This window comes from Miscanthus floridulus, unplaced genomic scaffold (genome assembly GCF_019320115.1).
Source record: "Miscanthus floridulus cultivar M001 unplaced genomic scaffold, ASM1932011v1 fs_660_1_2, whole genome shotgun sequence".
Lineage (NCBI taxonomy): Eukaryota > Viridiplantae > Streptophyta > Magnoliopsida > Poales > Poaceae > Miscanthus > Miscanthus floridulus.
In genome coordinates, this window is record NW_027097074.1 from 117,306 (window position 1) to 132,796 (window position 15,491).

Sequence of the window (15,491 nt, forward strand, 5' to 3'; positions counted from 1 at the left end):
TAACTCAGGAAACCACACATACCCCATCTGGCAGCTTAAAAGTTTGAGTGTGTTCTCTTATACACCTAGATAGTCTATAAAGTACTTAAATATTAGATTTTCACTAAGCACGAAAAAATAGCCAGTGAATAAACCTTTGACTTACCATATGGCACCTATATTTTTTTTTGGTCTAATACCCTTAGCAGATGTATGTTGCTCCAAAAAGCGTCGGAGGAAAGTAGATATCCTTTTGAATTTGTCGTCATACTTATGTCACTATGCCCTTTCATTCTTGTGTACGAGTCATATTTCTAGATTTTCTTTTATAAACATTAGATGTGTGTTTTAGAACATTTTCGTACTATTTGGAACTGGGTACTAAACTCCGCCTATGTTGTCTCAACATAGCAGGTCCCAAGCCCTGGTAAAGGAGGAGGGTTGTGATAGGCGTGGCGAGCCAAAGTTAAATCTAGTCATTCTAATGGAGATGAAACCCGAAAGAAAACCGTTGGGGCATAACCCTTTTAACGACGCGCCATATCGGAACCCGGGTAGGGTGTTAAATGGGCAAGAGCCAGGTCGACACCCCCTTGGTGACGCACCGTGTCGCGAACCTTGATTCCTTCTGCTCGGTTTCAACTCTAGTCTACCCCAACTTATTTGGGACTTAAAGACTTTGTTGTTGTTGTTGGTGTTGTTATTGTTTTTGGAACTAGGTACTACCAGAAAAATTGCAAATCAACCCAACAAACATAAGTCATATGACAGGATACATTTCATACTATTTATAAGAACCAATTGGTGATGACAACGGAATGTTCTTTCCTATTTTCACTTGCCAGTCTTATAAATTTGCTTTTGTTAGCCTTATGTGCAAATATTTGGACCGTAACAGGTTCATAGGAACAAATTGACGATGACAATGAATGCAGCCTATTATAAGAAACAAGTCCCAACCACATTTCGGCACATTTTTTCAGGATCTACTCATTCTTCTATCCCACAGAATATCAGACACCTAGCTATCTTATCGCATATTCGCTGTGTCGCAGGTCACCTAATGGCTACCATAAAATTCAGGCGAAACATTATTTTTCTAATACTTCAACACTCTTCCATTCTATCTACGTACATCTAATGTGCTATATGATACATGCACAGACTCATCCGGGTGGCAAAGTGCAGGCTCATTCACCACTGACCACTCGGATCATTAGCCAAGATATTGACAAGAACCACATGAAGCCATCAGCAGCTGCACAAACCCACCGAATGTAACATACAAACTATGAGCACATGTAATATATCTCTATGCATCTTCGTCGGCTCTTTGAAGACTTGAACAACATATGTAATGTATACATCCTAAATATATATCTATGTAACTTATTAGTCACCGCACATACATCCTAAATATATATTTATCATGTCTAAAATTTTTCCTATGACTCCGTACGCGCACGAGGGCGCGCACCTTTCACTAGCATCCACGAAAACAAAGAAATATGAAGTTTTCGTATAGTATCATCTCTGCTGATCACTCATTGTGTGCATCAGTAAAGAATAAAAGATAGGTTGCCTTTTTTTCCCGTGTGTGTGGGTCTGCAAAAAAGAGGCGGCTTTGCTATCCGCCAGCTGGGCTGACAGGTTTTCTAGTTTTGCTGCCAACCAAGAGTTTGGTTGTCTTTAATTAAGGTTCAAAAGTGGAATTACTTATTCTGATAATGGCTTTGTTCTGCTGAGATCAAAGGCAAGGCTTTTCTACTTCTTTTTCCCGTACAAAGAGCAAATCAAGGAGAACATCAGTAGCGTGTGATGGTGATATCGTAACATCGGCGAGGCTTTATTCATTTAGCTGAGGTCAGAGCCATTTTTTTTTTCCGTGGGTGTGTTTGATTGGGTAGCTACCATAATGCAGCCTTTTGGTGTTTGGTGGCTTGTGTAGCCGCTAAAGCAGGCTTTGGGAAGCCAAAAGAGGGGTTCAGGGGTGGCTTGCTGGAAACGTCCACGAAGCCAGGCTTGAGCCAGCGTTCCCTCACCTCCGTGCTCTCATCACCTCGCACGTACGCGTGCCGCCGCTCCTCCTCGCATCCGCGCATCCGGCCGCTCCTCCATCTTCTCTGTGCTCAGGCCGCTCCTCCGGCCGCTGTTGCTCCATCTTCTCCGCTCGGGCCGCTCCTCCGGCCGCGTTCCTCCATCTTGTCCGTGCTCGGGCCGCCAGCCGCCGACCGCAGGGGCGTGGCACGTGAGATCCTCCTTCTCCGCGGCGGCGACCTGCTGCCGGACTCCGACGATGCGGCGGATCCGGCGCCGGCGCGCCCTACTGGGCTTCCACCCGCTCCACCGCCGCCGTTTCGGCCTTCTCCGCCGTCGAATCGACTTCTATCATGGCCGAATCGACCTTCCGCGACATCCAATCTTCCTTCCCTGCTGTCGAATCGGCCTTCTCCGCCGTCGATTCATCCTTTTCCGCCACTGCCGGACCAGAGAACATGCAGGTGAGCTCACCATAGCAAAGAAGAGGCGACTGCCCTGGAACTAGTCTGGCAACCAAACAAGATCTGGCCAAGCCAGGCTTGCTTAGGTCCAGTTTAGTTCTAGAAAATTTTACAAAATTTTTCAAGATTTCCCATCACATCGAATATTTGACACATGCATGAATCATTAAATATAGATAAAAAATAAAACTAATTACACAATTTAGACGAAATTCACTGGACGGATCTTTTAAGTCTAATTAGTATATGATTAGACATTAATGGTCAAATAACAACGAAAAGTGCTACGATAACATTTTGTAAAAATTTTCGCCATCTAAACACTACCTTAGACACAGCAACCAAATAAGTGCTGATTGCATTAGCTAAAGCTGGCTACAGGTAGCCTGGGTTATTTTTGCTAGCCAGGCTTGGTGGGAGGTGAACCAAACACACGACTGCACATGCTGCAGATTTAGTGTGTTCTGCGTCAGGTACTTATGGCCTTGTTATGGGACGAAGAATCGGCAAGAAGTTTGGTGCCGATGGAATTCATGGACGAAGGTTCCATTCCATGAGAGTGAGTGAACCAGCCACATGATGCAGAGCCAGAATGCAGAAGGTGACGGAAGCAAATTAGGAAGCACATTGACTGCAGATTTCAAAACTTAGGTTACGTTCCATGTTCGCTTGTTGGTTTCAACCAGCCCAAATCAGTCAACCAACAGTATTTTTCTCTCACAACAAACCAGCACCAGCCAGTCCAAACCAGCCCAGAAACCAACCAGCGAACAGGCCGCACAACACCGAGTAGAAGGTGTGCATTGCGCTGCATCACATCGTCATGAGGCAAAGCGCAAACATGGCCCGATCCGTCTGCAAAGGGTCTCTCTTCTCTCCGATGGAGACCTGCATGCTGCGGCTGTAGAAATACTAGAAATCAACATCAAAGTGCTGGAACACAGGGTCCACACGATGCACCAAAGGCCGCCTCGGGTTCAGATCTGAGGGTCACAGTTTCTAGCACCATTTTGTTGTTCTGGGAAACGAGTTTGTTGCACTAGTGTAGCATCCTGATAAGTATACGGCCATACGGGTGAGCTGCCACCTGCCAGACGATGAGTGCTTACCCAAGCTGTACTCTTTAACTCTTATCATGGAAGAAAGAAAGACGCATGTAGCTCTCGGATTCTTGCTGAAGAGGACTAGAGCTTTGCTAAGGTGGGGGTGATCCGGTGATGTGCAGTTGGCCTTGGCCTGGCCTGTGGTGTGAATGTAGGCTGTGGAGCGTGAGATTGACTGTGCATGCAATGATGCAATGCTTCTGGTTATCTATCTACGCGAAGGCCCTGTTCGGCCGACCGAAAAAAACAGCGTAGCTGACGCTGATGTTGTGAGAGAAAAACAGTATTTCTAAGGACGGCCAAAGTCTCCGACGATGCGGATCGCACATGGGCGCGGTGTTTCGGAGCCGGTAGCCGGCAGGCGGTTGGAGACCAATCGCATCCACGGATGAATCCTACTACGGGTGCGTCGTGCTGCTGTGCACCGGGGCCTCGTCACTGACGAAGGCAGGTACGGCTCCTGCAGCTGCTGCCAAACGATTATGACGTTCCGTGCTAAGGTCTCGTTTACATTGCAAGTTTTTTCACTCTCTCTTCATCATATTAAATCTTTAGACATATGCATAGAGTATTAAATATAGATAAAAAAATAACTAATTACATAGTTTGATTGTAAATTACGAGACGAATCTTTTGAGCCTAGTTAGACCATAATTAGACAATAATTGTCAAATACAAACAAAAATACTACCATGCTAAATACCGATTCCTAACCCCAGTCTAAATAAGGCCTAAAGAAAAAACTCGCTTGGTTTGTACAAGTAGCCCTGATTCATCTACAGTATGTTGTACGAGTTCCTTGGACGGAGACGTGAAGGAGTCTTGAACGTCAAGACTCGGCCACAACAGACACCGAAGAAGGTCCGTGTTACGGAGTTTCTTGCGTTTAGTTCGCGATAAAAAATTTTTTGGATGTTATATTTGGATGTTTCGAAGAATGTCGAAAGAGGTTTTTGGATACTAATAAAAAAACTAATTATATAGTTCGTCTGAAAACTGCGAGATGAATTTATTAAGCCTAAATAATCCATCATTAGCGCATGTTAGTACTGTAGCACTTAGGCTAATCATGGACTAATTAGTCTTAAAACATTCGTCTCGCGATTTCCAATCAAACTGTACAATTAATTTTTTTTCGTCTATATTTAATACTCTATACATGTGCCGTAAAATTCGATGTGATAGTTTAGGATGAAAATTTTTAGGAACTAAACCAGGCCTAATTTTTAGCGACACAAAAGCGAAAGGTCCGTGTTACAGAGTTTCATCCACTGATTTTTAAGCGACACAAAAGCGAAAGACGATGGATATCTATACCAAGCAAAAAGAACGAGGAACGACAAGGGCATAGCATCGCTGAGGTGATTAAAGGAGTGCCGTGTGCATTTGGGGTGATTTTAAAGCGTCTACCATATACCAACACAGTGACGTGGTCTACCCAAATCTTTCTTCCTTCTTTTTAAAGTTCCTATCCAAAGCTATTCATTTTGCACTCATGATCGATGATCCCTCCCTTTTTGCAGTTCAAACTTCACAACTGTTGTGAAACGGTGTCTCTCAACAGACATCTGTTCACGAAGTGATCTCATCCATCAATTACAAGATTAGTGGATAGGATTAGACAGTTAGTTTTACTCCAAAGGGCATGTCCTTGGGGAATAGTCGTGTCCCTTCGTGACACCCCCTCACTTGTATAAATATATTTCAGAGATCAATGAAAGAAACAGTTCTTCCAAATCTTGTTCATTTACCTTCACATTTTAACACGTTATCAGCCACTTTGCTCTGCCCTGAGTGCGGCCACAGAAGAGCAGAAGGGAGAAGGAGAACACAGAAGTCACGCAGGCATCCACCTTGCACTATTGCGTTCGTTCGGCAACATAAAAAATGAAGCATGGAAACAATTTCTTTGGCTTTGCTGAACGCCTGCTAATTGGGAAAGAACATGAAAGGATTGCAAGTCTCAATCCAAGAACAGTATGTACTCATATATTTCTTTTTCCAATTCGAGATTCTTACCTCTCTAAAAAAATCGAACGACGGATGAGTTCTGCGCCCCTCTGGCACCCGCACGCACTGCCTGCGGCACTCGCGTGCCCTGCCATGCGGTGGCAGTGCTCGACTGGCTCCAAGGCGAGAGACCCCGTCGGCCATCACGGACGCGACTGGCGACCCGAGCCTGCGGCCTTGCGCCGAGGCCGGCTTCCCCGGACCGCGCCTGCGGCCTTGCGCCGCGGCCAGCTTCCCCGGCCCGTGCCTCGCTGCGGCCCCGTGGTGGTGGCTGGAAGCCCAACGACTGCCGTCTCCCGCGCCGCGGCCGGCTAGACCCTGCGGCCAGAGGCCTGACGCCTGCGGCTCCTGCGCTCGCCGACGACCCGAGCAGCCTCGCGCAACGACCGGCGGCTCCAATCACCGGCGGCGGCAGCCCTGAGGCCGAGCGGCGGCGCAAGGCCGATTTCTAGTAACCGTCCATGCCTTCGCGTGGAAGGGATAAGATTATGCGGTTTTTGCAGAAAAATCCCCCTTCTTACTTGTGAATTACATAATGATCTTCATGAATTATTATTATAATCCAAATTCATGATTAAGCCCTCAGGTTTTAACACGTCTGTAGCATACTATATTTACCTCATGTAAATATTAATTTTAGACCCTAGGTTTAAAATGCAATATGATGCACAATATTTACCTCAGTAAATAAGTATTTTGGGACCCATGTGTCATAAAAAAAGCATCATGGCATGTACTGCTGCAGATGAATTTACCACTGTAAATTCGCTTTCCAGATCCTATGTTTTCTGGAATTTTTTTAGTAATGTTCAAAGCGTTTGTCTAAATTAGCAAACCTAATAAACATGTGCTATTAAAATTGCATGTTCAAAGTGTTTGTCCAAATTGGCAAACCTAATAAACATGTGTTATTATTACATTGTTCAAAGTGTTTGTCCAAAATGACAAACCCAATAAACATGTAGTATTACTATCATAACGTTTTCATTGTAACTACTTTGTTATTTGCAATTTTCATTTTATGTTAAGCCTATTTATGCTTTATTTAAAGCTTATAGCGCTTACATTTTTAATGCAAAATCAATGAAGTGTATTATCTCATTATTTGTACAACACAAATGTTCCACATTGTATGTTGGCCATACACAAGGTAGCGTCATAGTTGCTACTGTGGGATTTACACTAAATTCTTAGTGACTATCCTCAATGTGCGTACCTAACATCATAAATTGGAACATACGGTCTACATCTTTTCACAAGATGACTACCATTAATTAGCATTCCTATTGGCCATACACAAGGTAGCACCATAGTTGCTACTGCAGGATCTACACTAAGTCCACAACTTAGTGACTATCCTCAACGTGCGTACCCAATTCGTTTGCGGATTAACTAAGGTCTACATCAATCTTTTGATGATTACCTTAAAATGTGTTTATACAAATTGCATACACCACTTGGCATCTACTGTTCAACAGACTATGTCCATATTATTAGAGGTCTACATCTTTATGATGACTACCTCTAATGTGTTAGCATAAATGAGGTTTACACTATCAGTGAGATAGATCTTATCTCCTATTTATTTTACATTAATTAATACAGCATCACCATAGCAATTTTAAATTTACCCTTAGCGTAAATTCAGAAAATCTATGGTTTAAACCTTGTTAGAATAATAGCCAGCAAAGAGTTTGATCTCTTGCTCTTGATGGTCACCATTATCTAACATGGTCAATGGACGTAATGTTAAACTTGATGTTCTATGGATTCATGGCAATATTTGATGCTCCTCATAAGAGAGCATCACTACTTATGATCAATTTAAATACGGAGTTTTATTTAAATAAAGCACTATATACATCCAGGTCACACGTATGTGTATCACAATGGGTGCAAATCGAAGCACTATATGGCTAGTTTTCAATGTGTGATACGAACAACACAAGGCAGTCATTTTGCCCAATGCCAACTATGATTGGCCATAACTTTATCTCTAGGATCTTAAGTTCACCTGAGAATATAATTATGTTGTTCCAAAATATCCCCAACATTGTGTTTTCGCGAAAGCACACAACTTACCAAATGTATTCTAGATTAATTCCTACATTACTTCAGATCTAAGTGTATGATAAACTCTTATCGAGGAATCATCATTAGCATTATAGTGATGCTCTATCATCTGAAGTACATTGAATTTCCAGAATCATACAAGTTCGATGCCATGTAATAATGCCATCCAAAGAATTTTAATGGTAAGATTTAACGCAAAAAGAAGTAGCAGCCCCGTGCATTCTTTAGGATCAAGGCATTTCCCAAATATGACAGAACCATATTTTGTCCCTAATTGTGTATGTTACAGCCACACAACTTGGAAATATCATGCCTTAAAACATTCAATTGATCAGTATTACAAATCCATTAGACATAAATATCCGGCTCAACTATAAAGATATGAAGCACGCTTCTATCTTCAACCTGACACCACCAGGAAGGCTAGTTGTTCATAACAAGTTTCATGAAGAAATCAAGTAGCAACCAAATACTTAATTAATAAGTGGGTCTTATGAGCATGGAGAGCACGATCATCGAATTTACTTCGCTTGATCCATTTTGGGGACCAAAATTTGTCTCCCATTTACAAACATACCTAGTCTCTACGTCCCATTTTGGTGTTGTAATATAAAATGTTGTCATCAATTTCAATTGAATATCACAATAATGTGCCATCACATTTGATATTCTATTAATTAACTTGTATGTAATCTATATATCTGCAAAGAATGTCATTATATTCTTCATGCTATATATAGACCTATACGGGAGTCAATCCAAATGCAAAGAGGAATTTTGCCTAGTGGATAGTTGCACCACAAACTCTATATATAGGGAAGCAAAATATCCTAAACTCTTACATAGAGACAAGAAAATATTTTGTTAATCGCTTGACGTAATGTCATGATAGTGGGCTTTGGTCGTGCTACTATCATACTCCCTATTGGTACTCAAATAATAATCATGAATCCATTCTTGTATTCTGATTCCATAATGTACCCAATTAAAATTATAGAGATATCCGTCAATGTGGTTTTCATATGGAAACTCCAAGATGACAACTAAGAGGAGTATTTTTCTCTTAACAACGGATATGGCAATACTTAAATAGAACATCTTCAGTTCGATTTGACAACATATACATAACCTGTATCCAATGTTGCGTACAAATAATTCTCTCTCTTGATGTCAACAAGACTTGGCACATTTGCCTTGGTTATTCAACTATAGAGATAACTTGAGAATTATTATCAATTCTATTGGTCATAGCACCAATATGAGCCACTACATTTCTTGAAGAAATTCAAGAACATACATGTGACTCTATTTACCATTTTATGGACCATAGAGATACTATGTAATGCACATTTATGCATCCAAAATATAGTCCCAGGTGTGTCTCTTAGTCATGAGAACCATCACTATACCAAACACATTGCTCGAAATCTTCAATTTAGAGCAAATTATCCTGGACGTGGGATCAAATCCATTTTATATGGAACTGTTTGGTTTTTGGGTACTATATATCAAGTACCTTATGTCCATACCAATAATGGTTTTATTGAGTCTCTTATTGAGAATCAAATTGCATGACATATTAAAATAGAATTGTAATTTACCATAACTAAGTTGTTTTCATGCGGCCTTACACACCGCATCGTTAATTCAAATTCATCAAGCTGCACTTATACAACTCCCTTCGTTGCAGTATGTACGTGAAACTTTGGCCGCAGCCAAACATTTCCCATCTACGCATCGAGTATATTTACACATACCCATATCACCACCCCAACATACAAATGGGCATTAGGGATCCCAAGAGGTAACTCTGCAGGGGATTTATAAATTGCCCATATGTTGATCACATTTGAGGATAATTCCAGGCATTAGGGGGAGATTTATACCACATCAAGAATGCCAGGAATCTAAAGAGCAATCCTCACATTCACGTACCAAAAATTCTAAACCTAATCATTTAGAATATCTTATATTTGCATCATACTGCAAAGAATCTGCCAGAAACATTTACTGATAATAAGGGTGTCATAAAATCTTCTTATCCTACTTATAATGCGCCTGAAAGAATGGAGGTACCAATTAAAACCATTCAACTCCCACTTTCAAAGAAGAGGGGGAGAAGTACGGCCGCTCTTAAGGATAATGCTCCAAGTAAGCATCCGAGGATATCGAGGACAATATCCTCCAAATCAGTAAATCCAAGTCAACCTCAAGTTGGTAGACACCCAAAATGGATGAGCATCCAAAACCTAGATCAAAATCCACCCGGATCAACGGTGCACCCAAACTCTGATCCTGGGACATTGGAACACCCTGACTCCATATGGGAAATGACTCGGAGTCCAAAAGGGTTAACATTTTCACATGCTATATTGATTTCAAGAACTGAATCAATCATTTAAAGACTACAAATTGTCGCGGCATATACTCCTCAAAGATTGCCTTTTTACCTTACTGGATCCAGACCAAAAATCCTAGGCAGAGTGTCTTCACACTCAAATTTGGTCAAACTAAAAGGTGGCAATTAAGGAGATTGCTCTTGTTCAATGATGAGAAGTATTACCACAGTAATATCTTCCCTCACAGAGTTTCTTTTCAGAAGCAAGGTGGTGAACAATGAGAGCTTGTAGCATATGGTTTCACGCAGAGACCCAGCATAGTATACCCCATGGTATGTGTGAAAATGAAGTTTTCCAAATTCAATAATTGGCGGATCAAATGAATTTGATAGATTCGGACGTATAAGTCCCAATGGACTTCATATTCTGAATCCAAATACAAATCGCAACATACATTGTGTATAATTAAGCATAATTGCGTATATTGGTTATTTTGATATCATCATGATATAGAAATAATTATGCAATTATTTGAGATACAATTTCCATCATGTGGATTCGAGATGGAGGATTTGGGTAAGACCAAATATTGCCTAGGCTTACAACTTGAGCACCATCCTTCAGGGATTTTAGTGCATCAATCAGTCTATATCCAGAAAATATTGGAGAAATTCAATATGGACAAATCATATCATAACAATACCTCAATGGTTGTTCGTTCTTTAGAAATAGAGAAAGATCCTATTTAGACCATGAGATATTGGAGAAAAGATATTGGGACCAAGGTTCCATATCTTAGTGTTATTGAAGCACTTATGTATCTTGCAAATTGCACCAGGCCTGATATTGCATTTGCAGTGAACATACTAGTTAAACATAGTGCCAATCCAACTCATCGTCATTGGACGGGAGCGAAGCATATCCTCAGATATCTTAGTGGCACAAAGGATCTTGGTTTATTCTTTAAGAGAAATCATGATCCCAATATGATTGGATACACGGATGCTGGTTACTTATCTGGTCCCCATCCCAAACTGGATTTGTATTCTTACATGGAGGTACAGCTATTTATGAAGTCTTCTAAACAGACTCTGACGGCGACCTCTACTGATCATTCTGAAATTATTGCTCTATACGAGGCATCACGAGAATGTGTATGGCTTCGCAGAATGATTAACCACATACAATAGTCATGTGGTATTGGTTCAATTGAATCACCTACAATTATCTATGAAGATAATTCCGCTTGTGTTACATAGATGCAAACAGGTTACACAAAGAGCAATATCACTAAGTATATTGTTCCTAAACTGGTTTATCCCCATGAATTACAAGAAAGCGGGGAAATAAACATCTTGCAAATCAAGTCATGTGATAATCTCGCTGACCTATTTACTAAGTCCTTACCAACTTCTATGTTTCAAAAAATTGGTACATGGAATTGGTATGCGTCGACTTCAAGATTTGCCAGAATCAAGGGGAGACATCTCCTAAATGTTGACCTGTACTAGCATCATATTATACTCTTTTCTTTCACAAGTTTTACTTGCAAGGTTTCTTGTCAAAGTTTTTAATGAGGTAATATTAACATAAGCATGTGTCATATTTCCTATTTTCCCCACCGGGGTTTTTGTGGGAAATATCAAAGACACATATTGCCCTCACAACTCATCCATGGTTTTTCCCTGAAAAGGTTTTTCATGTGAGTTATCCAAAGAGCAATACCAATAATATGTCGTCATATTTTCTCCTAATTTTCCCACTGGGTTTTTATATGAGTTTTAGCGGCATATCACTTTATATTGCTCCTCATATTTTTCCTTAAAAGATTTTTGGAGGAGTTATCTTTATGTCGTATCTCCAATATTTTTCCCCACTGGGGTTTTTAATGGGATACCAATGACATAGTGGTTTACTTAAATCACAAATAAATATGCTATTTTCTCCTTATTTTCCAATAAAGTTTAATGGAGTTTTTATGGCATATCATATATTCCTCAGATTTTTCCCATAGGGTTTTTCGAGGAATTTCAGCTTACAGCTGCATTGATCTCAAGGAAGATTTGATCAAGGGGGAGTGTTGTGAAATGGTGTCTCTCAACAGACACCTGTTCACGAAGTGATCTCATCCATCAATTACAAGATTAGTGGATAGGATTAGACAATTAGTTTTACTCCAAAGGGCATGTCCTTTGGGAACAGTCGTGTCCCTTCGTGACACCCCCTCACTTGTATAAATATATTTCAGAGATCAATGAAAGAAACAGTTCTTCCAAATCTTGTTCATTTACCTTCACATTTTAACAACAACAAAACATTGTGCAAGCCTGTGCCAAACTCGTGAGTTGGCAAAGGCCCCTACCAAAGTGAACTGTTCTCTGTCGACAACAAGACTCATGAGTTGGCTTGTTTTTTCAACTAGAACAGTGTTTTTTTCTTAAAATAATTTAGTTAGAACAGTGTTTTCAGCTAGTTTCAGTCAAAATTTAGCAAGCCGAACAGAGGTAGATGTGGTCACTGTTATTATACTGAACGCGTTTAACGGACTATTCTCTGTCTACAACAAGACGTGGTCACTGTTATTATACTGAACTTGTCCAACGGTTCAGGTCAAAATAACTCGATCCGAATAAATTGTGCCACTCAAGCATCGCGAGCGAGACCCGGTGGCTAACGCGCCGCAGATATAAATTAAGGGGGCGTTTGGTTGCATCTTCTAAATTTTAGTCGTTGTCCCATCGAATGTTTGGACACGTACATGGAGTATTAAATATAGACTAATTACGAAACTAATTATATAGTTTGCGACTAATTTGCTAGACGAATCTTTTGAGCCTAATCAGTCCATGATTTGACAATGTTTTGCTACAGTAAACATGTGCTAATGACGGATTAATTGGGCTTAAAAAATTCATCTCGTGGAGTACCGATGGATTATGTAATTTATTTTTTTATTAGTATCCGAACACCCCATGCAACATCCTCCCGACACACTTTCTAAATTTTAGTAGCTGGATAGAAACACCCCCTAATACTACTAAGGCCCCGTTCGTTTCTTCCGGAATGAGGCATTCCATACCTGGTCCGGCTGGGAACGGTTCCAAAGAAACCAAACGGGGCCTAAGGCTTCGTTCGTTAGAAGCCGGGAATGGCCTGAAACTATTCCGGACCAGAACAGTTCGATAATTTATACCGAAGAGGAACTAATCGTGGCCTTGAATCGCCGGGAATGTCAAACCGAACGGCGCCTAAACGTGCTCAGCAACAGAGAGTAACAGCAAAGAAACCGATCCAAGTGGCAGATAGAGATAATCCCAGGGTTGAATTCCACCAGAAACACGGAACATCCGCGGAATACACACCAGCCTAGTCTGATCCAGTCAACATCGACAGAGCACTAGTAGTCTCACAACAGAAAAAAAAAAGGGGGCGATAAGGCAGGACAGAGCTCTAGAAGCACGCTAGCTCTTCCATAATTTAGTAGTTTCGCTTGCAGTCGTGTTGAATCCGTCGGATGGGTCCTCTCAGAAGCAGGCGTCCAGGAGGCAGCAGCAGCAGAGGGCAGCCAAGCTGTTCAAGCAAACAATTAGATAAAGGTGCATCCAAAGAGAGCATATATTCCCGTTCAAGAATATGCGTTTATTAAAATGCACAAAAGATCACTATGATGAGCTTTAACATGATGTAATATGCTTCGTCCAACTCCAAATGCCTAACCATCCATTGCAACATTCCGATTTCCAATTGTGATTACGCAAGTACAACTTCTAGAGCATCAAGCATCATCTATCTCATTGGTATTAGCGCGTCAAATAAAGTATATGTTACCAAACAAAAAAACAAAGGGGAGAACAAATCTCAGGTAACCTCGCCCCGAAGGAATCTCAAAGTCTGAGGGCTTTCACACTGACAGCAACCCAACCGGTTCCAGGGCCAAGCACAGCCAAAAACCATGTGAAACGGCAGCAGAAGATTGTGACCGCCGAGGCTAGCAATCCGGACCGCCAGTCTCAGATCAGACGGTCTGGGACACTTTGCGTGCATCAACCGACACGTCGCCACGGCAAGGCCACGACCCACCGAGGGTGGCGGCCCCCTTTTCCAAGGGTGGTTCACGCGTCAAGTCTAAGGCCCCCACCCACAGCGGCAAACGTGCGCACCAGCACGGCCGCCACCTGCCACGGCCACGGCCACCGCCGGCGGCAGCGGCGCCGGACCCGGACGGACTTGGCCGGTGACCCGAACGAAGCTGCCCACTCTCTAAACTAGCCCTGATTTAACAGCGAGGAAATTTCGGTGACACTCCAATCTAGCAACATATTATGAGAAAGCCAGGGCGGCGGCTGCGCAGCGGCACAAAAGTGGAGGAGACGGGGAGGAGGAAGAACGTACCATCCCTCCATGAAGGAAGGCCCGCTGCTCTGCTGCTGCTGTGGAGGCGGCTGCGCGTACTGCGGCGGGTAGCCCTGCTGCGGGTACCCCTGCGGCGGGTAGCCCTGCGCCGGCGGGGGGTAGCCGGCCGGTGGGTACCCCGCTGGCGGGTAGCCGTCCTTCCCCGGGTAGCCTGGAGAAATCAAGATCCACACGCCAAAGAGAATTAGGCACGGGGAGTAAGCGAAGAAACACAAAGGTTATTTGGATGATAAATAAAGCAGACAGATCGAAGACGGGAAGAGCCGGCGCCTCACCTTGCTGCGGCGGGACGCCGACGGGGGGCTGCTGGCCGTAGTAGCTCATCTTCCTCTTCTTCCTTGCGATCGGAGGCGGGGCGAGGGTCAGGGGAGCTCTCGCTGCTTCGGGTTCGGGGGGGTGAGGCGTGACGGGAATACGGATGGACGATGGACGGGTCCGTCAGGTCAGGTGGTTTTATAGAAGGGAAGGGGAAGGGAAAGGAACGGGGGTGTTTGATGATGCTTCCTGGTGCTTTCTCCGGGTGGCCCTCCGGCGAACCGCGTCGGGAACGTGGTGGTGGCCCGGCGTCTGGATGGTCCCTGCTGGTGGGCCCTTTTGCTAATCGCCTTGCGCGTTCGTTGCTGACCCGGGTTTTTGTTTGGCTTGGCGGCGTTGCGTTGCATGGTCCGGTTTAGCTTGATCCTGCCTGGTAGGCGCGTGTCTCGGTTCGTTCAACCGCGGCACCACGCTCCGCTCCTGATCCATGTTGCCGCTTCCCTGTTGCTTCGCCGCGTCGTCGATGGGCTTTGATGGCATTGACACGTCCCAACCGCAGCCGCCGCCGCCGCCGTGTCCAACGCTCCTCTCGTCGTCAACTGACCTCCCACCTCCGTCGTCACTCGTCAATACGCCTAATTCGGAGGTATTCCTTGATAATGAAGCGGAAAATGACCCGACTAATAATTACACGTGGATCTAGGCCAGGCACTGGAAATCAAAGGTTCGGAGGAGCTACCTAGCCCACGTCAGGTGTGTTCCTTAGCTCTCGATCCGAACAAGCGCACAATCCCCTTCCTCTAGCAAAATCGCACGTG

General features: G+C 43.1%; 1 protein-coding gene across 2 annotated transcripts; it reads right to left on the reverse strand.

Moving 5' to 3' along the window:
• Positions 1–13,308: 13,308 nt before the first annotated feature.
• On the reverse strand, positions 13,309–14,854 carry LOC136532570 (protein CYSTEINE-RICH TRANSMEMBRANE MODULE 13-like). Of its 2 annotated transcripts, XM_066525156.1 has the most exons (3): positions 14,694–14,853; positions 14,398–14,569; positions 13,309–13,575 (listed from the first exon to the last, which is right to left on the reverse strand). In XM_066525156.1, exons 1-3 carry the CDS (start codon positions 14,740–14,742, stop codon positions 13,530–13,532), a joined length of 267 nt encoding a protein of 88 aa, XP_066381253.1. In that variant the 5' UTR covers positions 14,743–14,853; the 3' UTR covers positions 13,309–13,529. The 2 variants fall into 2 exon arrangements, with proteins under 2 accessions (XP_066381253.1, XP_066381252.1); XM_066525155.1 differs by having other exon boundaries at positions 13,309–14,569; positions 14,694–14,854.
• Between the last annotated feature and the right edge of the window lie 637 nt (positions 14,855–15,491).